This window comes from Fusarium phalaenopsidis, assembly GCF_050370095.1.
Source record: "Fusarium phalaenopsidis strain FUZ10S chromosome Unknown contig_32316, whole genome shotgun sequence".
NCBI classification, from domain to species: domain Eukaryota; kingdom Fungi; phylum Ascomycota; class Sordariomycetes; order Hypocreales; family Nectriaceae; genus Fusarium; species Fusarium phalaenopsidis.
Genome location: NW_028145399.1, coordinates 1,084,750 through 1,110,522, shown reverse-complemented (window position 1 = coordinate 1,110,522; position 25,773 = coordinate 1,084,750). Strand labels below are relative to the sequence as shown.

The window sequence follows — 25,773 nt, the reverse complement described above, 5'->3', positions numbered from 1 at the left end:
ATGCGCGACAGCGGCGTCGAGCTCCACAACAGGGACTCGGCCAGGTCGAGCATGGATGGTTCGACCAATCGAGATGCCGCCGTTAGCAGCAGCCGAACCTCTCTCGACAGCGGCCGCACTAGCATGAGCGCCGACTGGCCGGTGCACCCGGGAGAGATCAACACTGTCGCCCAGCTCGACTCTCTCCCCATCGGCACCGAGGTCACATTCCGAGCCCGTATCGAGACTCAGCGACCGCTGTCCAAGGTGCTTGACTTCCTCCTCCTCCGAGACCAGACGCACTCTGTTCAGGGTGTCCTCGCCCGCGATGCCGATAACGCCGACTTCGTCAAGTGGGTGCGCAAGATCAGCTCCGAGTCGCTCGTCCAAGTGTCAGGTATCCTCAAGCAGCCCCCACAGCCCGTCCGATCGGCTACGCACTCTGGAGTTGAGGTCGACATCTGCTCTGTTCACCTCGTCAACCCTGCTCAGAACCTCCCCTTTAGCAACTACAAGCCTCCCGAGACCCTCCGCAACCGCATGTCCTCGCGCATTCTGGATCTTCGACATCCCTCTAACCAGGCCCTCTTCCGCGTGCGATCTATGGTCTCGCGCGTGTTCCGAAACACCCTTGAGCAACATGGCTTTGTCGAGATTCACACTCCCAAGCTTCAGCCCGCTGCCACCGAGAGCGGCGCCGCTGTCTTCCCCGTCAACTACTTTGGTCGCCGAGCCTTCCTCGCTCAGAGCCCTCAGCTCGCCAAGCAAATGTCCATCTCTGCCGACTTTGGTCGCGTCTTTGAAGTCGGCCCTGTCTTCCGCGCCGAGAACTCAAACACTCATCGTCACCTTACCGAGTACACTGGCCTCGATCTCGAGATGGCCATCGACAACGACTACCATGAGGTTATTCAGTTTATCGATATCTTCCTGAAGGAGGTCTTCAGGACTGTCTACTCCTCCCGAGAGCTCGAGGTCATTCGCAAGCGATGGCCCAGCGGAGAGTTCAAGTGGCTCGATGAGACTCCCATTATTCCCTTCAGCGAGGGTCTTCAGATGCTCCGCGATGACGGCCGCGACGTTGAGGAAGAGGATCTCTCTACTCCTGATGAGATCCGCCTCGGACAGCTCGTCCGCGAAAAGTACAACACTGACTACTACGTCCTTGACAAGTTCCCAGCCAACGCTCGTCCTTTCTATACCGCCAAGGATCCCGAAAACCCCAAGTGGACTCGATCCTTCGATATCTTCATCCGAGGCCAGGAGATTTGCTCTGGTGGCCAGCGTATTCACAATGCTGAAGAGCTCCGAGCCAACATGGCTGCCGCTGGCATGTCTGAGGATGGTATGGAAGACTATCTGACGGCCTTTGAGCTTGGTGCTCCTCCTCACGCCGGTGCCGGTCTTGGACTTGAGCGTATCGTCGCCTGGATGCTTGAGCTTGGCGATGTGCGATACGCCTCTCTTTTCCACCGTGACCCCAAGTCTCTCCCAACCAAGGCTCCTGGTCTGCCTCACCCTGAGGCTGATACTACTAAGCCTCACCACGCCGACTCTCCTCCCGCCCTGGAGAAGCTTATTGCCAACTACGGTGACGCTTCCAACACATCCTGGCTCGATGATCGCTTCAAGATCTGGCGACACGAGACTGGCGCTGCTGTTGGCTGGGTTCCCCAGGACAAGTTTGCCATGATTACCGGTGATCCCCTTTGCGACCGCAGCCAGTACCAGGAAGTCATCCGTGCCTTTGTCAAGCACGTCACCGTTGACCTGCGCCTGACCCCTGTCTGGATGCTCGTCTCCTATGAAGTCCAGAAGATTCTCGCCTCCGAGCTCCGCTGGCGGAGCTTGTCCTGCACTGAGGAGCAGCGCGTCGATGCTGATAAGCACAACCCCTCGCAGATCACTGGTCTTGCCGCCAAGGCACGCCGTGTTGAGCGTGAGGGTGTCAAGATTCATGAGGTCAAGGCCGACGAAGACTTTATGAAGCGTGCCAACCCTGCTATCGAGGAGTGGAAGGCTTCCCGCAAGGGTAAGCAGGTTCACTTGACGGAGGTCCGCCCCTGGGTTGACATGGAGCACCGACGGTACTTTGCTGCTGAGAAGGACGGCAAGGTCCTCTCCCTCGTGGTGCTCGCCAAGCTTGCTCCCCGCCACGGCTGGCAAGTCAAGTGGGCTCTGGACTTCCCCGGCGCTGTCAACGGTGCCATTGAGGTTCTCATCGGCCACGCTCTGTCCAGCGTCACTGGCCAAGTCACCTTCGGTGCTGGTGTCTCTGAGAGACTCACACCTGGCGAGCATGTCGGCGGTCTCCGTGCCCGCTTCCTCGCCGCTACCTACCGATCCATCGTCGACAGCCTGGGCCTCCGTCGCAAGGCTAGCTTCCGATCCAAGTTTGGCGCTCTCGGCGAGGAGGTCTACATCTGCTACCCCAAGCACGGTGTCGGTCTGCGCGACCTGCAGCAGATTGTCAAGTTCTTCCAGGACTAAGCAAGACTGTCAGTTGACCTGACTTGGAAACACATAGAAGGCTAGGGAAAGGGGTGGTGATAGCAATGGGAGTGGAGGATTCAAAGATACCATACGAGCGTGGGAATTATGAATGACGCACACGGCCTGTACTTGATTTTCTTTTATTGGAACGGTCTGGTTTTGTGGTCGGTTGGTTATAGCAGTTGCGTGGAGTTTTGCTCCTTCTTTTTTTCTTCTTTCTGTACGAGTCTGCGAGAATGTCTCGTTACTCCCCTTTTAGATACCAAACCTGGATGGAATACCTCTCTAGACGGAGCATGACGGCGGGCTGTGCTTGCTGATGTATACTTATACCTCGATAAGAACTTTATATGTTAAAAATCTCTTGAAATATGGATACCAATATTGAGTGTAGTGAAGCTCAATGTGAAAAAGTGGCAATAGTTCGAGTTCCAGGCAATTGATACTATACACTTAGATTATGCTTAAACCGTGATTTCCAAGTCGAACACTATTCATAAAGTCGTTCACAATGTCTACACATGGATGTTCTAACAACCCCTCTCTCGGCTGTCATGACTGAAAAGCCAATGAAGATTAATATGTGCTATCATTCTACCCAGTGTGGCCAGCAAAGTACAATATCATTACATTCATTCACCTCATTATTCAGCTCTCCCGTCCCCATCCCGATGTCATTAAGCTCACACATCGCCCAGCATAGGCTAAAAAGCATGAATACCCAAATACGCAAACACACACCCCTCCCTTACGCAAGCTCACGGCTCGTTGCCAACAATGAAGCCTCTCCGGAATGCTGCAGACCATGGGTCAACAATGTTCGATTTAACAGAGTCAAAGAGACTTACCTCCTGGGATCAGAGCCGCCGCATACATGACTTGAGAAATAGGCCTCAGGCCATCTCTATCATGCTGCTCCAGATGCTTCTCCCAAAAGCCCATCAACTGGTCAATCTGAGTCTTCAGAGACTCATCCGCCCCAACACACTGAACTCCCAGACAAGCGCCAAACTCCCTAAACGCCAATCTGTGGGAAGCAATACCGCTCATATCCGCAGAGTCGCCGTCAAAGATCTGGTCGGCGAGTTCCAGCGCTTCCTCGGTGAAGGTGTCCGCCCACTCTTCGTTCTGGTAGAAGTGAGTGATCCACAGGCCCATTCCCAAATCCAATGGATCACCGCTTGGAGTCACGGAGCCCTTTCGGCTCATTATCTGCTCGTAGTCGCTGATCTCTTGTTTGAGCATTTGATCCTTGCGACCTTGTCTCACTGCCGCCTCCTGAATCATTCTGTAGATGGCGTAGCCCGTTGCGGCGTCCAAATGGCCTTCAGAGGGTACCAAAACCTTTTGCATATCCATGGATATCTTCCAGACCATCTTCAGCCTGTTTGAGGACCGAAAGACAAAGTGAGGATGAATCGATCTTGCAAGCTGAATCGCCAAATCATTGAAGGAGGGGTCTCCGGTCGCCCATGAGAGACGGTTCAGGGAAAACATCCAAAGGGTCAGATAATGATGATACTGACCATCTCCGTCACTCCCCGACGCATCCATCTTTCCTATTCTCAACCCACCCTTCAACGGCTCCTCATCCGTCGCACCCGGAAGTCTCGCTGATCCATCTCTCGTGCGGCCGAGCACATCATGAACAGTCTGAACGAGCCGCCTCGCCAAAATTAAATACTTCTGTGTAGTTGTTGTTTCAAACAGAGTAATCAAATTCACGACGCCGAAAGCGTCCGTCCAGAGGTACCGGCCGCAGTGGCCTCCGGCTCCGGGATCATCGGGCGGGACCCACCTTTCGGCATCAGCGTCGGACAGTTTGTCGTAGTTGCCGTAGACGACGTGCATCGCTTTCGCGAAACGGCGGATTGCAATTTCTTGTGGCATTGTTCGTATTTGGCCTCAGGGTCTCCTTAGTTTCCTTCAAGGTTGTAGTGCCAAGTGTTGTTGGAGTGAAGTTTCGCCAGCTATGGATGTGAGCTGGGAGCCCCTCTTGCTACATCCGATGACTTCATCATACTCCTCTTCTCTCGTCATTTTATGCCACGGCCCGCTACCTTATTTTTCATTCCTATTGAGTGGGTGAGAACTTTATGGGGGGGGGCGAGCCATAAGGGGATATTGCAATATACTGAACTGCCTGCACAGCAAAGGATCACTACCATGTCTACAAGCCACAACAACTCAACCACCATATATCGAACTTGACCATCGAGGCCACATCTAGGGGCCTAGGGAACTATAGATACTCGAGTCTCAAACATGATCCTGCGAGGAGAATTTCACCTGTAAATGAACATCGATCTAGCTGTTTCTCTCTAGGGTAAGCTACTCATGCGTGGGAGACTCCAACTAGGTAGAGCTTGGTAAATCTTGGAAATATTGTTCTATAGCTCGGGTTCAAGCTTAAGCCTGTTCACATGGTCATTTTAAGTAGCTTGCCGGCAATGAAGCTCTTCTGCAGATTCACGATTAACACAAGCTAGGAGGCACACCGGTGGTTGATCATAGTCAACACAGCCGGGTCGAGTTCAGCTTAACAGATAGCTTCTTCTGTCATGTCCAGACAACTTTGATGGTATTTACAAGTTAGGGGGGTGCCTTTGACAGAAAAGCTAGAATAAAACACAACTCACTGTTGGTGAGTAGGAACGGAGTTAGGTCAAAACAAGCGGCTGCCGCTCGCTATGTATATATCCCATAGCCAGCCGGCATTATAGAAGACTCTCATTTGCATTAAAATAAAGAGGACTTATAGCGCATAGAACTACATGGAATAGAGGACAAGATCATAAATAGACAGAAGACAGACGACAGACTGACAGTCAACCAATCCGTCGACTAGACGACGACACGACGAGCAAAAAGAAGACGTCACTCCGGTACAGGGAATCGAACCCTGGGCTCCGCGGATAAGGATCTCTCAACTGAGTTAATGAGAGCGCGAAATGTTAGCCACTACACCATACCGGATGCCGGATTGTTGAGAGCCGGGGCTGCAATTGGCAACTCAGAATCCTGCCCAGTCTGTCCAGCGGAGATGTGAACAAGTCATCAAACCCTCCGCCCTGCCCTCTAAGAGATCGTGGATACGATTTGCAGGAGTGTGAGTGAGTTTTGACATAGGTAGAGTTTTAGTAAGTAGTTCCCTGGCCTGTCTCCGTTCGAAGTCCCGGTCTATCGGCCCCACTGCCGGGCCACCGCAGCGTTTCGTTAATCTCCATACAGTCGAAATGTACGGGCAGCTTGTAGTTTGAACCGTAAGCGAATGCTAGCAGCCCTTCGAGTCAGATCGAACATTCCGATAACTATAACTTGAATGGAATCATCATCTATAGAAACGAGGCAAGCTTCAAATTCACGTATCATGTATTGCTTCAGCCGTGCTGTAAGCCAGAAATAGTCTCTGGATAGAGGTTAGTTAGAAGGATATTCTTGCTAAACTTCCCATCAATTAAAAGCTGAAAAGCACACCGTATCTCTGCCAAGAGCATCGGTTCTGCTATATTCACCATGATCCATCTATCCGCAGGAGCACTAGCAACCCATTTAGACAGGGCAAACCCTCTTGGTTAAGCCTGATAAGAACGGATGCATACAACACCGCAAGTTCTGGGCTGAATGACGTCCCGTGGAGCAGCATGTCGTCAGTTCATGTACCAGGCAACATGACCCCACTGCTTCCCGGCTCCCAGCGACGAATCAAACCAGGACAACTACTCCGAGACACTCGATGAGATAGAAGGACCCTGGGTCATGCAATGACAGTTGATATTCGAGTCATTATAAGGCCATACGTAGCAAGCTGACCTTGGATCGCAACACGTGGATATTGAATGCTGGACGGGTTTTAACTGGGACGAGGCACCCTGAAGCAACCCAGCTCGGCGAAGGCGACGGGATGGGGATAACCCCGTCGCCAATCTTGAATCACATCACTAGAAGCGGTCGGTGTTTGACAGTTTGCGGTGTGACAAGCGAGCCGTGGCTGGCTGGGGTATGGGCTGATGCAACTCTGTCAGTCGATTCCCGCAGGGAAACCCATCTGCCGTCATGACGATAGCCAGCTCGCATGGGTAGAGCCCGCGTAATATGCCCTAGTATCGTGATACGTGCCGAGCATCTCCTGTTGTCGTCACATCACACTTAAACGAAAGGGTCCGGTGCGATATCGAGGTTCGTCGGATGTCTTATATCATGGCCGCATCTCGGCCCCCATGGCGCACGTTCCGCAGGCACCACTTACGCAAGAGATCAGAGATGCGGCCGCATAATAGGCCGCGGCGACCCTTTGAGAGGGAGCAGGACCCCTGCAGCAGCGGGCCGCTCGCTGTTGCGGATTGGGGCGGGACCCCGTGTTGGCGGTCATGGAACGGGCCAATAACACGTGGGACTGTGTTCGTGGCTGGGATGAGGCCAGTGTCACTTGCATTAGCTCCGAGTCATCAGACGAGGGTGAACGATGTCGAGAGCAAGACAATCGAGGACGGGTCGTGATTGTTGAAACATGGAGGTCAAGTGGCCTGCCGGGGCTGTGCCGTGATAATGCGAGATGGCGGTGTTGTCTTGGTGGGACAAGGTAGCGTGTTTTGCTAGAGGGGACCGGGCAACCGCCGAGAGCAACCTGTATTGTCAACTGCAGAGTGTAAAGGCTACAGTCATGATGAACTGTTCATGTTGATTCAATATGCGCTCTCGAGTTGGTGTGACCAGGGCGCTTAAGGCGGCTGAGGCCTTCTTTCCGGGGCACATGGATAGAAAACTCGACATGTTTATACATGCTCCGTCCGGATTGCAAGATGTGATTCTCGGCAAGTTGTTTGGCTTGGCGTCTGGAAAAGTGACGGGTCTCTTTCGGAGGCGCACTTTAGGCGAATGTCATTGATGGGGTCGGCCGGTCAAGGGATCTCCCTGCAGTTGCTGATCAGGTCGGTAAATATGGGCTTGGTGAGGCTTTTTGAGGTGAAAGAACGCAGAATCAATAGTGATGGTTCACTGAGACGACGGTAGAGAGGCCATGGCTTTCATCATGAATTGTGATGCCTGGAGATACGAGGTTCAAGTGACGCGGCACCACGTCGCCCGGTTTCTCGACAGGCATCAGCGTTGCGCACTCTCCACGTAGCCAATGCGTTGTATGCCATAAAATTTGAAACAAAAGAAACGAGACGGCGTGGTTAGCTCAAGTTGTGGCAGTGTGAATGGCATCCATCGTCGGATGATGGGCGGTGATGAAGAAGGAAGAGGAAGTTGGCGGGCGGTTAAGAAGGAGAGGCTTGGACAAGGCGGGAAAGGTCCAGCCACGAGGCACGGGACACGAGGTGGCTCATAGGGCACTTCGGCGACGTTACTGGCTGCAGGATCTGAGCCTAGGACAGACCGTCAGGCGGTTGTTAGTGTGATTAGGCACTAAAAGCTCCTGCCCTGGGGAGCCGGGTGGAGATTTAGATGTCCGGGCCATGGGTTGGAGAGGGCATGGTGGTTGGGATCCATTGACCCTGACTGAGGGACATACATGCGGAGAGGCCTTGGTGACATGCAAAAGAGCCCAATTAGTGGGAATCTCTGAGGGAACGCGGAAGAGGGCGGTGCGATGCATCTTTAAGCTTAGATATTGGCTGGGCAATGGGCGGTTACCGTATCTTGACTGGGCTGCTAATTCTGGCGCTTCCAAGCCTCACCACTTCACTCTTCAGGGCACCCTCCACTGAAGGTTGCAGCCAACCAGCAGAGTCAAGCTCCAGCTGGCCTCCAGCTCGTGGCAACCCAACCAAGAGCTTCCCATCCTTTCCTTGGACGCGCCGTGTCCTAAGAACTTGGACTCTTGCCCTCTCGTTCTCGTCCGATGCGGCGTTTTCGTTTCCCTTTTCCTCCCCTCCAACCCCGGTGACATTCTCCAGCCAAGGTCCAGCGTCTGGGGCCCTACCCCTACCCTTTCCAAAAACTATTTCGTCACCGCCGTGCGCCAACTGGGCCTGGGCCAGGCCTCGTCACTTTCCCGTCCAGTTCAGACCCCGCTCCCCGTCAAGTCAACCTCGACCCTCGACCTCGATTCGGACCTTGATCGATCCCTCTCTCCCTCCCCCTCCAACCCTCACAACCTCCTTCGAGACCGCCTGTGTTCGACCTGCGGTACCTACTCCTAGGCCACAAACCTCGGTGCCTCGCCTGACGCCCCCTGTTTACGGCGCAGCTGCACCTCGTTTTCAAGCTCAGCAGCTCCCGTCCCGTCACGGCCTGTCCCCCGCTACCGCCCCCAAATCATCCATCGTCCAACGACCCGCCGACTCGTTCCCGCTACGCTACTGCTACGAGAGATACCTAGATCGGGTCGCATTCTCCGCGACCAGCCGTCTATTGACCCTGCTTCCCGGGAGGCCCGATCTCGTCATTCCCCCGTCCGTCCTTTCGGGTCGCTCAGTCTTAGCTCAGCTGCAACCATCACCTGCATCCGCCCGACCTCTCGCCCGCGACCTCCTCCCGATTCCTCCCCGCGAACCCGCATGCCCTTGGCTCCCCGGCCACAACTCGTCGGGCTTTCAATTCGCCCTTAACAAGCTTCCTTTTCGTCTATTCGGTTGCGCTCCAGCTGTCGACTGTCATGTCGCAGTCTCCAATGATCTCGGTGCCTCTCAAGGCCACCAACGAGATTGACTGGATTGCGCCCCTCAAAGGCTATATCCGCGACACATATGGCGACGACCCAGAGCGCTACGCGGAGGAATGTGCCACACTCAATCGGTTGAGACAAGACGTTCGAGGCGCTGGCAATGACAGCACGTCTGGGAGGGATATGCTGTACCGTTACTACGGCCAGCTTGAACTTCTGGACCTGCGATTTCCCGTCGACGAACAACATATCAAGATCTCTTTTACATGGTGCGCTTTTTTCGACGACATTCCTGGCCTATGCATTCCAATATACTAACATGGTCGTGACTAGGTTTGACGCCTTTACCCACAAGTCCACAGCGCAATACTCTCTTGCTTTTGAGAAAGCATCCATCATTTTCAACATCTCGGCTATTCTCTCCTGCCATGCCGCCATGCAAGACCGAGCCGAGGAGTCCGGCCTCAAAATGGCCTACCGTAACTTTCAGGCCTCCGCCGGCATGTTCACTTACATCAATGAGAACTTCTTGCACGCGCCTTCGTCCGACCTTAGCAGAGAAACTGTCAAGACCCTTATTCACATTATGCTTGCCCAAGCACAGGAGATTTTTCTCGAGAAGCAGATCGCAGACAAGAAAAAGATTGGCTTGCTCGCCAAACTTTCTGCCCAGGCTGGATATTTGTATGGCCAGGCTCTTGAGGGAGTGCAAGAAAATGTGAACAAGGCTATTTTCGAAAAAGTGTGGTTGTTGGTAGTTCAGGTAATGCCTTGAGAATGATATTAGCGTAACTAAGCTGACAAGCATAGGTCAAAACTAACCTCTTGAACTCCATGGCGCAATATTATCAAGCCATGACAGACGACGAAGCCGGCCAGCATGGCGTCGCTGTCGGACGATTGCAGGTTGCTGAGGCTCAAGCAAAAGAGGCTGAAAGAGTTGCAAGGAACTTCCCCAGCTCTACGCCCTTGAGTTCTAACCTTAGTGCTGAGTGCGGCGGTGTACTTCAAGAAGTAACCAAGCGACATCACTCAACCGTACAGAACCAGTTGCAGAGCCTTTTGAGAGACAACGACTATATCTACCACCAAGAAGTACCCGCCGAAGCGAGCCTCGAAGCTGTTGCCAAGCTGCCAGCCGCCAAGCCCATCCCCGTTAGCGAATTATATGCCGGCCAAGACATCCAGCACATCACTGGTCCCGATCTCTTCTCAAAGATCGTCCCATTTGCCGTGACGGAATCTGCGAGTCTGTATGATGAGGAGAAGGCGAAGTTGGTGAGAGCTGAGACGGAGCGAGTGGATACAGCCAACGGCGAGATGGCTGCCAGTCTGGATTATCTAAGGCTACCTGGCGCATTGCAGGTGCTGAAGGGCGGCTTCGATCAAGATATTTTGCCCGACGAAGATTTCCGGCAATGGTGCGAAGATGTTTCAGACCATGAGAACCCAGTGGCCATTTTTGGGTCCCTCAAGACGGAGAAGGAGTCCATCATCTCGATCCTGGAAAAGAGTACTAAGCAGCTGGATATGGAGGAGGGTGTGTGCGAGAAGATGCGTTCCAAATATGAGACCGAGTGGACACAGCAGCCCAGTTCGAGGTTGACGACGACACTCCGAAGCGACATCCGCAACTATCGCGAAGCCCTCGACGAAGCCATGAGAAGCGACAACCAATTGGCAGGCAAGCTGCGGCAAAACGAGATGGACTTTGATGAGATGAGGCGGGCTGCCCAGACGGGTGAGGTTGACCGACTATTCCAGCAAGCTGTTGCAGAGGCACGGGCGCGGTCAAGTAACGCAACTAGCCCGGCTGGCGGTGAGCCCAACCTGTTGGATGACGATTTCGATGAGGGACCTAGCGTGATGGATCAGATCAACAAGGTTGAGGATATCCTGAAGAAGCTCAATCTTATCAAGCGGGAGCGAAACCAGGTGCTAAAGGACTTGAAGGACAAGGTGAGTGCATCACTGACAATCAGCTCGATACTGTAGCTGACCTTGACGAGGCTCACAACGACGACATCTCCCAAATTCTCATCCTCAACAAGAAGTCGATAGCAAACTACGAGACGCAACTGTTTGAACAGGAATTGGAAAAGTTCAGACCTCACCAGAACCGACTGATACAGGCAAACCACAAGCAGTCGGCCTTGATGAAGGAGCTTACGAGCACGTTCAACAAGCTGCTGCAGGACAAGCGGGTCCAGTCGGAGCAGAACAAGTACGAGACAATTCAGCGACAGCGATCGTCCGTCATCAACCGGTACAAGCGGGCATACCAGGAGTTCCTGGATCTGGTTGCAGGACTACAGAGCGCCAAGAACTGGTACTCGGAGATGCGTGAGACGGTGGAGAGCCTGGAAAAGAACGTCGAAACGTTTGTCAACAACCGGAGATCGGAGGGCGCACAACTCCTCAACCAGATCGAACAGGATCGGTCGACGAGCAAGAACTCGCATGCCGAGATGGAGCGGGAGAGGCTTCGAGAGCTCATGGACCGAATGTCGATGGATCCGAGCAAGTCGGCATCACCTCAACCTCAAGCCACGAACCGACCTACACCAGCACCCGTGTTCCAACAGGGACAGGGTCCTCGATACACGCAGTCGAGCTTCCCAGGGCAGTATCAGGTGCCCAGCTCGCCGCCGCCGAACCAGCAAACAATGCCAGGGCAGCAAGGATACCAGAACTTCAGTGGTGCACCCACAACGCAGTCGTTTGGACCAGCCCCCATCAATACGTTTGTGCAGCCCACGTATAACCCAAGCCAGTACGCGACATCTCCGCCACCGAACCAGACGTCGTTTTCGATGGGTGGTTATCGAGGTGCGGCGTCACCACCTCCCAACCAGACAACGTTTGGACACCAGGCGCATCAATCATTCGGCGGATACGGAGCATCGGCGGCACCTCAACAGACGCAGGGAGGATACGTGCCTCCAGGATTCGTCCCGCCACCTCCTCCCCCAGGTCCGCCTCCGTTGGGACCCCAGCAGACGTTCCATTATGGAAGCCAAGAGTTTCCAAACAGCGCGCATCCTACCAGCGCGGCGCCCCAGTCGGCAGCGCAACAGCAGCCTCATGATCCATGGGCGGGCTTGAACGCATGGAAGTAATGAATGAATGGATGATGGAAGTAAAGGGACACGAGGATTGGATCACTCGGCGGTTTCATGGGTACTTGGTCACTTGAGAGGCACTGAAAGTGGATGTTCAGGGGCTGACTGGGACAAGTATATATCGTCACCTGGGAGACGGCCAAAGAGATGGGTGGGAGGGAGGAGGAGGGAGAAAAGTTGTGGCGATTTAGCATTGCAGTGGGCGGCAGGAGTTGACTTTGAGCAATACATGTAGACAAATCGGAACCCACGTTTGCCCTACATGCAATGCAATATCGAGCCGTGCGGTGCATAGTATACGTAACTAATAAATAGCCTCGGTGGCTTTTGCAGTCGCCTTCGCGTGTCTTTATACCGAGAGGAGGTCGGGGTGCGGTCCAAGACCCTTTTATGGAGTAGCTCGACGGCTGCACCCCGCACGTCATTGCCCCGACGGCCGAGCTGCGACCCCCAACGCTAAGCTCTAGCGGCGAGCCCACTGAAGGGACACCGCTAGAGGTGCTAATCCAGGTGGTTCTAGTGGCTGTTTTGGGGTCTGGGAGTGGGGCTCCTCCCCCGCAAGAGCGGGCCATCTGTTTCCGCCGTTTGTTGCTGCTTGCTCTCCCGAGTCGGTTCCGCTAGAGTCGAGGTCCGGGTCCGGAGGCAGCGCGGCTATCTTGTCCCTTTTTGGGTCTTCTTCTTCTGCTCCTGCTTCTGCCTCTCTTTCTTTTCTTTTCTTCTTTTTTGTTATCATCATTGCTAGCTGTATTGTGTGTTTGGATACCTCAGCAATTGAACAGCGCCGACCAACCCTTGGACCACCAGAGCCGAGCATTTCGTCATTCAACCTCGGGCCAAAGGCAGCACCTTTCTCGTCCTGCCACTGCCTTTTTTTGCGCATCGCGACCAGACCCGTACCTCTCTACACACGCAAAACTATTCTTCATCATGGTGTTAAAGGGCGCTGAAGTTGCTGAGCACAACAATGCCGACTCGTGCTGGGTCATTGTTCACGTTAGTAGCTGCGATTGCGTGCTTGCGCTCGAATGATTTACTTACTGGGGCGATAGGGCAAAGCGTATGATGTGACAGAGTTTCTGCCGGGTACGGTCAAGAAGGGGAAGACTCTGGGAGACAAGATGGACTAACAGAGCTATAGAACACCCTGGAGGTAAAAAGATTATCCTCAAATACGCTGTACGTCTTTGCGCCTTCAATCTTTCCAGTACACTTCTCTAACATGCGCAGGGCAAAGATGCCACCGAAGAGTACGAGCCCATCCACCCTCCCGACACCCTCGACAAGTACCTCGACGCCTCCAAGCACCTCGGCCCCGTCGACATGGGCACCGTCCAGCAGGAGGAGAAAGAGGAGGACCCCGACGAGGCCGCGCGCCTGGAGCGCGTCGAGCAGAAGCCCCTGCTGTCGCAGTGCTACAACCTGCACGACTTTGAGGCCGTGGCGAGGAGGGTCATGAAGAAGACGGCTTGGGGATACTACTCGAGTGCCGCCGATGACGAGATTGTACGGCTTACCTTGCTTCTGCTTTCTGAAGCTATGCTAACTTGTCTAGACTATGCGCGAGAACCACAGCGCCTTTCACCGCATTTGGTTCCGCCCTCAAATCCTCGTTGACGTGGAGAACGTCGACATCACCACCACCATGCTCGGCGACAAGACCGACATCCCCGTCTACGTGACCGCCACGGCCCTCGGCAAGCTGGGCCACCCCGAGGGCGAGGTTGTGCTCACTCGCTCATCGGGCAAGCACAACATCATCCAGATGATCCCGACCCTCGCCTCGTGCTCTTTCGACGAGATCATCGACGCTGCCTCTGGCGATCAGGTGCAGTGGCTGCAGCTCTATGTTAACAAGGATCGTGATATTACGCGCAAGATTGTGCAGCATGCTGAGAAGCGTGGCTGCAAGGGTCTGTTCATCACTGTTGATGCGCCGCAGCTGGGACGTCGTGAAAAGGACATGCGCTCCAAGTTCACCGACCCCGGCTCGCACGTCCAGGAGGGTCAGGACACGGATAACAGCCAGGGCGCTGCCCGCGCTATCTCGACCTTTATCGACCCTGCCCTGAGCTGGAAGGACATCCCCTGGTTCCAGAGCATCACGTCCATGCCCATCGTCATCAAGGGCGTCCAGCGTGTCGAGGATGTGCTCAAGGCCGTCGAGTACGGTTGCCAGGGTGTTGTCCTGTCCAACCACGGCGGTCGTCAGCTCGAGTTTGCCCGCTCCGCCGTCGAGATCCTCGCCGAGACGATGCCCGTCCTGCGGGAGAGGGGCCTCGACTCCAAGATCGAGGTGTACATCGACGGTGGAGTTCGTCGTGGAACAGATATCCTCAAGGCGCTGTGCTTGGGCGCTCGCGGTGTCGGTATCGGCCGACCTTTCCTCTATGCCATGAGCGCTTACGGAGAGCCTGGTGTCGACCGTGCCATGCAGCTGCTTAAGGATGAGCTGGAGATGAACATGCGTCTCATCGGCTGCAACCGCATCGACGAGCTTCACCCCGGCCTCCTTGACACGCGGAGTCTGTTCCAGCACTCCTCCATCCCCTCTGATAACCTGTCGACGACAGTCTATGACCCCCTGGCCGTGCCGGCCCAGAGGCCCAAGGCCAAGCTGTAGAGAGAGTTCCCTTTTGATGAGCCATGTTAACATTTCTTGGATACTGCTGCATGTGTGTTGGCATAGATGTATAAACAGTTAGAATACACGAGCGTCTTGATATAAATATTGATAAAAAATCTCATTCGCTACCTATGCACCTTTGTTCCTTATTCTTTATAGACCTCTCATAAACTCCTGCAACGACATGGGTTTCCTCACAGCATTATTCAACCCTTCATGGTATGTCACCCACACCTTGCGCTCCTTTTCCGCCTTGCGCGCCCTCTGTTCCGTGCTCTCCTTGCCAGACTCTACAACTGGCCTTGCCACAATGATGCGGCCAAAGAAGTCTCGCTTGACGGATGATGCGTCCTTGGCAGATTCCTCCTCGACAATCTTCTTGTGCCTAGCTTCGGCAGCCTTGGTCAGGCTCTCAAGCCGCCCTGAGGTGTTGCCAGCTTGGAAGCGTGCCTGACGAGCAAGTGCTTCGCGCTCTGCATTCGTCTTGCGAAGTTCCTGGTCAAGAACCTGTCGTACGGCGTAGCGCGTAGGCGCCGCTGAGGGGAGGAGCAGTGAAGCAGCAGTCTCGAATGTGGCGAGAGTGTCGAGATCCCTATAATCAGGATTAGCGGTGATTCATATGTTGAAGGAGACATGACTTACGGTTCCATTCGGTAGACGTACTGCGCCCCCCGATTGACCAGCGATTCACTCTCAATCTTACCCTTTTGCAAGGAAATTCCCACCTCGGCGAGTACCTCGGACGCACGCTTAACCATGGCACGCTCGCTCTCCTTGCGTACGCTGGCCGTGGTCCCCTGACTTCCACCCACGACGACAGGCTTGACGTCAGGGGACACAAGACGCACCAGGTATGGGAGGAATTCAGCAGCCACATCCTCAGCACTGCGGAACGATCGCATGAGCGTGGGGGTAAGTTGACTCTGCAAAGCTTGAAGCTGGGCCCGGTTCTGTCTTTCAGCTTCATTGGCTTGATAGTCGGCGCGAGGGCCCGAGAAGGGCATAGGAGGCGCGGTATCCTCCTCAGCTTCACCACCCCAACGACGGTCGTAGCCCATACTGGGCAGATACCGCTTCGGTGAAGCGAATAGGTGATGACATGCCAGCACAGGTTGGCTGAGATACTGCGAGAGTTCCCACTCCTGACTGGAGTACAGCCGTGACTGGCAAGTATCGTGGAAGTGAAGCCACTCATATGCCTGGTTAGGCTTTGTCAGGTAGAGATCATCGTTGAACTCGCGGTTGGGATACTCGGCAAACACCTCGGTCATGATGTGACTGATCTCGCCGCTCGTGTCAATCATCTGCCGTAGACGCTCCATGGCATACTTCTTCTGATACTCGCCAAAGCCCAGTTCCGCCTTTGGCTGCTCGTGCTTTGTCTTGGGTTCTGAAAAGTTCATCGCCTGCTTGGGAAAGCCGCCACCTTCCTGGAACAGACGTGAGATGATGTCTTTGACACCACCGCGGCCAATACCACGAGCACCGCCAGCGCCGTTGGCAAGATCTTGGAGAACATTGCGTTCTATCCATTGTCGAGTAAGCCGACCTGAGCCATCCAAGGGCGATGCTCGGAAGCGTCCTGCGACCCATTCGCCAACCACCATGACACCTCGAAGGTCACCCTCGACGGTGCTCTCGGCGCCTCGTTTGGCATCAATGCCACTAGTCATACCCCATGCTGTCTCACAGAGCTTTCGAGCGGCGTCCTTGTCACAAGGAATGCCCTCCTTCTCAAAAACAGCCTTGAGACGACCAACGACTGAGTCGATGGTGGGCTTGCCGACACGGATGATTTCGGCCAGACCCGACTGTCGGAGTGGTCGAAGTGCGGGCGCGTAGACATCGTTGCAGATGAGAATCAGGGGACGCATGAGTCGAAAGTCATCACCCTTCTTCTTGCGCCCATGATGGTTCGACGCCGGAGCCCCTGAAGAGTTCTTCTGGTCCAGAAGAACAAGGTCTATAAGCGCCTTGACAAAGCCACCTTCGCCTGAGCCTCCCGAACCCGACACGACACCGTCGACTTCGTCTACCACGACACACGCAGGCTTGGCCACCTTTTGGGGCCCATCACCGTCTTTGCGGTTGCTAACCGTCTTGACACTTTCTGTGCCCAAACTTGTCCGAATCCGGTTCTTCACGACATCACGACTTCGGTCGTCGCTGGCGTTGATCTCCATAACCTCGTAGCCAGCCTGTCTGGCGCATACATGTGCCAGTGTCGTCTTTCCCAAGCCGGGGGGTCCCGTAAGCATCAGAATCTTTCGGTGCGGTTTCTCTTCTTCGTCTTGTTGCTTCATTCCCGGCCGTCTTGCGATTGATGGCCTCGACTTGGCCGCTCCTGGAAACACGATGGGATCCCATTTCTTCAACCAGCGCAGAACCAGTCGATTGGTACCATCATCGCCACATAGATCCATAAAAGTCCGCGCTCGGTATTTCTCCGTCCATAGTAGTGTTCGTTTAGGTTTCTTGCCGGTTGTTACTGGAGCTTCGATCGACTGTACCGGCACACTGGGCTCCTGCGGTCGTGTTTGTTTCTTCGCAGCGATTTCAGCGGAAGCTGCACTCATGAGATTGTGAATATCGATGCCGTAGTAGCTTCTCTTCGCTCGTCCTTCCTTTGTCTTTGACCGAGCTGCAACCATTGACTCGTATGTGGGTGCCGAGCTTGTCTTTCGTTCCTTGATCGTTGTCGTGTTGCCTTTGCATGTCCTAACTGTGAATGATTTGGACGACAGTCTGCTGAAAATAGATGTGGAATAGAGATCTTGTTGAACTGGGAATACTGGTCGTCGGGCTTCCACGTCGATGATCTCTGGTGTTGACTTAGGGTCATTGACGGGCTTTGCCGTTGTTGACTCGACTTCAGGGCTTGTCTGTGAAGGCTTCTCTTGGGGATCCTCGATCCTGGGACGCTTCGCTAGAGGTTGTGTATCCAAAGATTCTTCAACATCATCGTTCGAGTCGGAGTCGTCGTCATCGACCAAAAATGGTCCAGTTCGGGCTTTGGGTTTAGGAGGGCCATGGTCGTGGGGTTTGGCGCGCTTCGGGGGAGGAGGGGAGCTTTTGGGGAAGGTGATGGGTGAAGAAGCAGACAACATTTTGAATATTATTCAGACACAAAAAGAAGGAGAAGATCAACAGTCAAAATGAGAAACAACAATCCGCGGTTGTTGGTGTTGGTGGGCTTGGCCCATTTCTCAAGCAAGTCAAGATGGTCTCCGGGTTAGCGACGCGTCGTGTTTAATTGAGTCGCGTCTCCTGTCCATGGCTGCCCCACTATCGAAAAGATACGTACCTTTGGCCCTCACGCGCTCGATTATGTCAGCATTCCGCCCACCACCAACTTCACATCGGAGCGGCGGGATAATCCGTTGGCCCAGAATCGGCTTGAGACCAAAAATTTGGCTCCTCAAGCTCACCAAGACGAGCCCAGTTCCCAGCACCGTGGGCCTCAATTCGTCAAGATGCGCAAGCCGTGGAGATTCTACAGTCTCAACCGCCCAGTACGTTGGCCTCTTTTGCTCCATTGACAAGTTTCAGTCCGATTTCGCTTTGCGCCCGCTCTCAATTCCAGCATCGGCTAACCGACCCACGCGATATAGAAACTGAGGCAATCATGGAACAAGTACAATCTGTATAATATCGCTCGTGCGGCCGGCCGAGAGCCCCTCGTCAAGGGCCGAGCGACCTTTTTCCAGCAAAAGTGGGCGGCCAAGTCGAAAACCCGAGGCTACCACGGCGAGCACATCCCCGAGAAGAAATGGGTGCGACTCTTTTCCCGACGTCTCCTCTCCTCCGTCGACCTCCCCCCGGAGTATCTCGCCGCCAATGATGGTTCCGAACAGGCGGCTGGTCGTGGTTCAGGCTTGACCACCTCCAAGGTGACGGCCGAGTCCTACTCCCGAGTCTCCCAAGGCAGCACCAAGGTCCGAAGTCTCTCCCATCCTGCTCAACGGAAATCTGGCTATGGCGATGTCAACGAGATGCTGTCTCAGCACTTTGAGAACATGACGCCATACATGCAAATGACTTTTGCGCCCCTGGAGCGAAGACTCGACACAGCTGTTTTCCGCGCCATGTTTGCCAGTAGCGTGCGACAGGCTCGCCAATTCATTATTCACGGCGCTGTCAAGGTCAATGGCAAGAAGGTGGGTTTCTGATGATATTTGGAAAATCTGATATGAATTGCTGACATTATGTGATAGATGGTTCACCCGTCTTATGCCTTGAACCCTGGCGACATGTTCCAAGTCCAGGTTGAGAAGGTTCTGTATGGAACTGGAGAGCAAAAGAAGCCCGATGAGTCGGTCAAGCAGATCAGGGAATCCCTCAAGAACAAGGAGGATAAGACCAAGGAGTGGGGTCTAAACAAGCGCTCTCGAATCCTGGAGCATCTGGCTGCCAAGGAGGGAGAGTCTGCCAAGCCCAGCGATGCGCAGCTCGCCGACGAATCGCTCGACGAGCAACGTGCTGAGATGCAGGTCCAATGGCGCCGTGTCAAGAACCTTCGAAGCACGGCTCGAGAGATTCTGAAGGGTGGCAGTGATCTCAAGAACCTATCGGCTAAGCAGAAGAAGGAGCTCCGTTTGTTCCGTGACACTGCTCAGCGTTTCCTCTCTCTGCCAGAGGATAGCAAGCTGAGCGCCAGGGACCTCCTCAACGAGATTCAATCTCAGATTGAGAAGCTGGGCTCTGTAGAGAGCTTCCGAAAGGCTGACCCCGCCCCCTCCGCAGAGGAGACCGAGGAGCAGAAGCTTCAACGAGAAGAGAAGGAAGAGAAGGAGCTGCAGTTCAAGACAAGGGTCTTGGAGGAGGGTATGGATGGCTTCAAGGACGACCGAGAGCGTGCCCGTGCTGCCCGCATTCTCGCCCGAGAAGACCTTACCCAGGACGAGATCCGCCGTCTCGCCGCCATCATGAGGAGGGACGCCGAGAACCCCATCGACGATTCAAAGCCTTATGCCACCCCCTGGCGACCCCGCCCCTACATGTCGGCCTTTGCCTTCATCCCTCGCTACCTCGAGGTCAACCCCAACATCTGCGCCGCCGTCTACCTGCGCCACCCCGTGGCGAGGAAGGGCATGGCCGAGGTTCCCACGCCTTTCAGCTACCTGACCAGCCAGCTGGCCCACAACTGGTACCTGGGACGGGGCTGAAGAAAATGATAGCATATGGTTTATGAGTGAGGATTCTGGCTGCTGGGTGGATGGGGCCGCCCGTGTAATATACCATCTTTTGGAGTGTACGGTAGACAGCCGGATGTACCTTGTATGTATCACCACTGTTAAAAGCATGCAAAGTGTGGATGAAGTCTTGAAGCGTTGAAACTTGGAGCAACTGTTGAGCTGTGTATGCTACGAGTCCGAAGTGCCACGTGTCCAGGCTTTTAAGCATCCCTATCACGCCAGATGCTCCCATAATGGCCTATACGAAATATCATGAGACAAATGACTTGACGGAATAGGGTGTTGATCAATGACTCCAGATTTCATGGTGGCCTGACACAGAACCCACACCAATACAACGAACGATCTCCCTTTGACGGCCTGAAACCAGCCCTATTGAAACCTCAATCAACAAAGGATTATGCTGCACGCCCAAACAATATTGTAATGATGACTGAAGGCTCCCCAAAGTGTAATGGGTGGAAGGTATGTGAGTGACCTGTTATCCAAGTAGCTTCCATGTGTGTAACGTGGTCAACAGGACCCCTGAGGCGGTTTAAGAGTGGATTTCTAGTGCCATAATAACATGGAAATGCCTTCACTGGGGTTGGGTTAACCTAAGCAGGCGGTATACCTCGCTTAAGTACCCGTAGACGACTTGGAGCCTCATTGGAAGTTGATATAGAGAAACAACATGTCGCCGACTCTGCCTTGTTTTACTAAACAATTCGGAGGATTTTACCAAGTTGTCTTATGCCAAGTAAAGCATGGTCATGTTAGATACTGCAAATTCTAGTCCCCGAGATCACAAACCTCGGTGACCTCGCCTTTGACATGGCCTGAGCTGGATGTATGAGGCTCTCTGTGAGTTTGCCCCTGTGGATCCTAGTGCATGATCCACATCTGGCAGCTCTGGACGGAGGCTGAATTTTGTCGTTCCTGGACCTCTCAGAGGCTGTGAGATTCCAATATTGGACTGTTTCTTCTTAATATCAGGTAGCAAGGTTTGGGCTCACATGGTCTAATGTTCTCGTGGTTAATCTGTTGGTTCTCTCAATGAACGACTCGACAACACCAGAACCCCAGAGTGCGGGACCCCCCAGGTTGATTCTCGATGCGCGCCACGGGGCGGCACGGATGGGGAAGCGTTCGGTACAGAAATCAAGCTCAGGGGGAGAAAAGAGGACAGCAGCAAATGCCGAACTGATACACATTCCAGGCTTCTTGATACGTCCATGGCAGCCAATCTGGGGGCGTTGATGCGACCTTATCAAGAAGGGCTGCCTCTGTTATCAGGGATCCCGGGTCCCCCGTTGCGCTAGGAAGAGGAGCCACACCCTTGGCTGATCCGATCGATAAAGATATGAGCTGCATGGGCATTTGTCCCACTGGGATGGTATCGCGGGGAGGGGCATCTGGGGGAACTGCTGTATCTGTACCCTCGTAGGCAGGGCTTTTGTGCCTGGTGTTTTGAGGACGGGAGTGCTGGCTTCACTCCCCAAGAAGCCGGATACCGAGCCACTCCGAGTTAGTAGTGTTCCAGTGAGAGGGAGTTGGATTTAGGTGGTGGCTCACGGCACAACCAGTTACATAACACCTTGTACTGTGAGTCGCCAGAGGGGTTCGGAAGGCGGGACCCATCCAGCAGTTTCCCTGTCACGGCGCAGGAAAAAAGCCCTCCTCCACGCTGGGCTAGGTACCTAAGGTCAGGTTCCTTCCTCACAACGCAACGTTCTCCCAGCTGGGTCCCTCCTTCTTTTCGACTCTGGTTCTGGATTCTCGTCGAACGTCCAATTGCCATCAACCTCCACAGACGCCGTTCTCGGCCTTTGCCATCTTCATCTCATCCCGTCTCATCTCATCTTTCATCCTCCCAAAAAAGATTCCGTCCCCGCCCTAAACTCTTACTCGTCATCCTTTTCGCTCGTCGCCTCTCACGCGTCACCTTGATACAATACTAAGAAGAACCCCTCGCCTCCCTCTCTCGGTACTCGCTTTGACTTGACAGCCTGACCCCTTCACTCCTCTGGGCCCAACCATGATTGATTACCAAGCACTAAACCGCGGGACGGATTAGCACCTATCTACGTTCCGGTTCAAATAACCTCATTGCCTTCATTCGCATCAACCGACCGTCGGATCGCCGTCCAACCGCGACGGGTTTATATTCGCTTAGCTCCCTGATTAATTGCTGATCCCCGTTCGCCCCGTAACCCTGATTCCTAGTCCCCCACGGGTGCTCGTGTGGGCCTCTCCCGACAACCAGCGCATCTTGAGTATCGCGTCATACCATCGCCTTGGAGCTGGTCTTTCTCATCCTTCATCTCCTCTGGCGCCTCTCTCACATAGCCTGCCCACATCTCATCCCTGGCAGCGCGCTTTATCACTGAAACCATGGAGGAGCCGCGTCTAAGCACGCCGCAGCAGCCCGGCCCATCGGCCCCCAACCCGGGCACAACACGGAAGAAGTCACGCAGAGGTGCCGATCCTTCGGGCCAGAAGCGGCGATGCGTCAGCACAGCCTGTATCGCCTGTCGGAAACGCAAGTCCAAGTGTGACGGAGCTGTTCCTAGTTGTGCAGCTTGCTCTAGTGTTTACGGTACTGAGTGTGTCTATGATCCCAACTCGGATCATCGGCGCAAGGGCGTCTACCGTGAAAAGGTCGACAGCATGAAAGCTCGAAACTCGACTTTGCAGATTCTTATCGAAGCTATCCTGAACGCGGAGGAGGAAGAAGTTCCCGAAATTGTCCACAAGATCCGAACCTGCAACAGCCTCGATGCTGTTGCTGAGCAGATTCTCAAGCAGCAACAAACACCGGAGCCACAGGAGCAAGAAAATGAGGACAACGATGACTTGGATCACTCGAATGACAACTATACCACAGAGCCTGTGCAGGGTGAGAGGGATCTCGCTCGGAAGATGGGTGAGCTGAGACTCGAGAATGGCGCTGTTCGCTTCATCGGTGGTACATCTCATCTCATCTATCTGGGTGACCCGAATGACGAAGCAGCCGATCCAAACCCGGAACAATTTGTATCTGGAGAGGACCCCATAACATCCTGGACTCGCGTCACTCAGGACACTCAACTCATCACTCACCTGATCAACATGTACTTCAACTGGCACTACCCCTACTTTACTACTCTCTCCAAGACCATGTTCTTCCGGGATTTCATGAGAGGCAAGGCTGGGTTGGGGAGGGGTACTACGTATTGCTCGTCGCTACTGGTCAACGCCATGCTTGCCCTTGGATGTCATTTCACGAGCGTTGCTGGAGCCTATGGAACACCAGGTGATAACCGGACAAAGGGTGACCACTTCTTTGCTGAGGCGAAGCGCTTGATTGTCGAAAACGACGAATACGAGAAACCACGGTTAGTTACCGTCCAGGCCCTAGCACTCATGTCGGTCCGGGAAGCTGGTTGCGCCCGTGAAGCAAAAGGCTGGGTATACAGCGGTATGAGTTTCCGTATGGCAGAAGATATTGGCCTAAACCTGGACGTTGGCCAGCTTGACAAGGAACGCATGAGCGACTACGAGATCGATGCCAGGCGAATTACCTTCTGGGGTTGTTATTTGTTCGACAAGTGTTGGTCAAACTATCTTGGAAGACTCCCGCAGATTCCCAAGAGTTCTTTCAATGTCTCCAAGTTTGATGTCTTTCCTGACGAGGATGCTGAATCGTGGTCACCTTACACCGACAGCGGGTTTGATCAGTCGTTCAAGCAACCGTCAAGAACCCGAGCCATCGCCCTCCAGATGTCGAAGCTTTCCGAGATTAGCAGCGATCTGCTCGCATTCTTCTATCATCCGAGCACTATTGGCAAGTCCAGTGGCAAAGCCGTGGAGCTCAAGAAGCTGAGCGAGTTGCATCGCCGCTTGGAAGAATGGAGAAAGGAGCTTCCCAAGGAGTTTGAGCCCAAGGATGGGCAATTACCAAATGTGCTCCTCATGCAGTGAGTAGAACGTTGATCACTTGGTGGCATAACTGACCATATATAGCATGTTCTTCCATCTTCAATACATTCACCTTTTCCGACCATTTTTGAAATACTCCCCGGCGGCTTCTCCCCTCCCGCCGCACGTTTCACCTCGGCGCATATGCACGGCAAATGCAGGCGCCATCTCAAAGCTTCTCCGGTTATATAAGAAACTCTGGAACCTGCGCCAGATCTGCAACATCGCCGTTTATATGGTGCATAGCGCGTGCACAATTCACTTGCTAAACCTCCCCGAGAAAATCGCCAGAAGAGATATCACGCATGGAGTGAAGCATCTCGAAGAGATTGCTGAAGATTGGCTTTGTGCAAGACGGACTCTTACCATCCTGAGCGTTCTCGCTAGGAAGTGGAACTGCGAACTTCCTGAGGACGCTGCATTTGTGCTTCAACGAGCAGATGAGAAGTACGGAACTTACAGCACGTCTGATGTTCCTTCACCTCAATCGAATATGGCTGCTTCGCCGCTTTCGGATGGTGGCCTGGGCCTCAAGACAGGAGGCGACTATAGCCCCTTGACTCAGTACTCTCGAACACAACTCGCCCGGCCCATGCAACAAATCCAGCAACAGCAACCACAGCGTTCTGTAACGGATCCCATGACGACGAGTGCCCCGCTCTCGAATGCTGGCCTGGCTCAGCAACAAGGCATGTCGGCGAACGGATCCAACCTAGCTTTCTGTGCCGATTCGATAGGTGGATGGGGACCTGTCCCTGTATCGACGTCGATGCCATCTTACCAACCAACGTTTGGATCTGTCAACCGCAATAGCATACCGACTAGCAGCCCGGGTATGTCTTCTGGCAACCAACCAACTTCAAATCGGCCGATGAGGATGGACGGCCAAGAATGGTTCTTGAATGATAGCGCGAGGTGGCACCAAAGCTTTGAAGCCTGGCAGATGGCCAACAGCGGGCAGGACAATTCAGTGTTTCTGTTTGGCGATTCTAGCAACCAAGATACGCCTGCTAGCAACCCAGAGAGCAATGCTAGCATGCAGAACGAGGTCAACGACCAGATGGCAGCATTTGATGGGCTAGGGGCGACACTATCAGGAGGCGGGTGGCTCCCTGGTCTGGACTAACGGATGGGACATTGTTTGTTCTCTTGTTGCGAGTAATGACGAATGAATCGGCCACTTCAATTTAATACAGAATCTCTTGGGGGTTAGAAAGTTGGACTCTGCCGTCAAAGGCATCAACTTCAAATTGGAATATTCGAGTTGAAATACCCATGCTAGTCGGATCGATAGAGTTCAGGTATATTAGACAATCAATAATGGCTTTTTTGGATGAGTATCACGGTGCCGTGTGGTCGGCCCCTGAAAAGTAGCATAACCGAGGCATTTAGAGGGCGTCACTCACATCATATTGTCTGATGTAGAGTGCTATGTTGCTAGCTCTCTTTCTCGGATATGATGTCTGTATGATATTACTGAAAGGTAATAGTCTCTCCTGCAAAATACCTGCAATCTTGGAGACTCAACGCGGGCGTGTCATGGCACTTTAAAGCTGGCGGACCGACCATGCAGGCGGCGCTCTATTGGGTATGATACGCAGCACACATGTAGGCTCGTAATCGGACACGAAGCATTTGTAACTAGCTACACGCAGCTTTGTCAGAATCGTGGAGGTTGCCCTTGGGCAAGCAAGCACGTGGTAACTAGGAACAGGGCACGAGCAACCACATCATGACAGTTGGCTGAGAAAGCATCAGAACTCGAGTTTTGGGCTGTGGCAGGGGCTGTGCGGCACACACACACACGAC

At 53.8% G+C, this 25,773-nt stretch overlaps 7 protein-coding genes and 1 non-coding gene across 8 annotated transcripts; 5 read left to right on the top strand and 3 right to left on the bottom strand.

Moving 5' to 3' along the window:
* Positions 1-2,469, top strand: LRP88_11934 (uncharacterized protein; the record flags this gene model as incomplete). Its single annotated transcript, XM_083248342.1, has 1 exon — positions 1-2,469. The coding sequence occupies one exon, from the start codon at positions 1-3 to the stop codon at positions 2,467-2,469; it is 2,469 nt and encodes an 822-aa protein (XP_083095772.1).
* Positions 2,470-3,230: 761 nt separating this feature from the next.
* LRP88_11933 (uncharacterized protein) lies at positions 3,231-4,362 on the bottom strand (the record flags this gene model as incomplete). The annotated part of the gene is made up of 2 exons (XM_083248341.1): positions 3,231-3,268; positions 3,321-4,362. The coding sequence occupies 2 exons, from the start codon at positions 4,360-4,362 to the stop codon at positions 3,231-3,233; spliced, it is 1,080 nt and encodes a 359-aa protein (XP_083095771.1).
* A 990-nt stretch (positions 4,363-5,352) lies between these two features.
* On the bottom strand, positions 5,353-5,448 carry LRP88_11932. Its single transcript has one exon. It is a non-coding gene; the product is annotated as a tRNA-Glu (tRNA).
* Positions 5,449-9,076: 3,628 nt separating this feature from the next.
* On the top strand, positions 9,077-12,204 carry LRP88_11931 (BRO1-like domain-containing protein; the record flags this gene model as incomplete). The annotated part of the gene is made up of 4 exons (XM_083248340.1): positions 9,077-9,354; positions 9,419-9,842; positions 9,896-11,044; positions 11,095-12,204. The coding sequence occupies 4 exons, from the start codon at positions 9,077-9,079 to the stop codon at positions 12,202-12,204; spliced, it is 2,961 nt and encodes a 986-aa protein (XP_083095770.1).
* A 930-nt stretch (positions 12,205-13,134) lies between these two features.
* LRP88_11930 (L-lactate dehydrogenase (cytochrome)) lies at positions 13,135-14,827 on the top strand (the record flags this gene model as incomplete). The annotated part of the gene is made up of 5 exons (XM_083248339.1): positions 13,135-13,200; positions 13,257-13,290; positions 13,346-13,383; positions 13,435-13,710; positions 13,760-14,827. The coding sequence occupies 5 exons, from the start codon at positions 13,135-13,137 to the stop codon at positions 14,825-14,827; spliced, it is 1,482 nt and encodes a 493-aa protein (XP_083095769.1).
* Positions 14,828-14,983: 156 nt separating this feature from the next.
* Positions 14,984-17,937, bottom strand: LRP88_11929 (uncharacterized protein; the record flags this gene model as incomplete). Its single annotated transcript, XM_083248338.1, has 2 exons — positions 14,984-15,422; positions 15,473-17,937. The coding sequence occupies 2 exons, from the start codon at positions 17,935-17,937 to the stop codon at positions 14,984-14,986; spliced, it is 2,904 nt and encodes a 967-aa protein (XP_083095768.1).
* A 366-nt stretch (positions 17,938-18,303) lies between these two features.
* On the top strand, positions 18,304-19,995 carry LRP88_11928 (mitochondrial 37S ribosomal protein uS4m; the record flags this gene model as incomplete). The annotated part of the gene is made up of 3 exons (XM_083248337.1): positions 18,304-18,342; positions 18,442-18,987; positions 19,045-19,995. 3 exons carry the CDS (start codon positions 18,304-18,306, stop codon positions 19,993-19,995), a joined length of 1,536 nt encoding a protein of 511 aa, XP_083095767.1.
* A 2,403-nt stretch (positions 19,996-22,398) lies between these two features.
* LRP88_11927 (transcription factor domain-containing protein) lies at positions 22,399-25,090 on the top strand (the record flags this gene model as incomplete). The annotated part of the gene is made up of 2 exons (XM_083248336.1): positions 22,399-23,963; positions 24,319-25,090. The coding sequence occupies 2 exons, from the start codon at positions 22,399-22,401 to the stop codon at positions 25,088-25,090; spliced, it is 2,337 nt and encodes a 778-aa protein (XP_083095766.1).
* Positions 25,091-25,773: the final 683 nt, after the last annotated feature.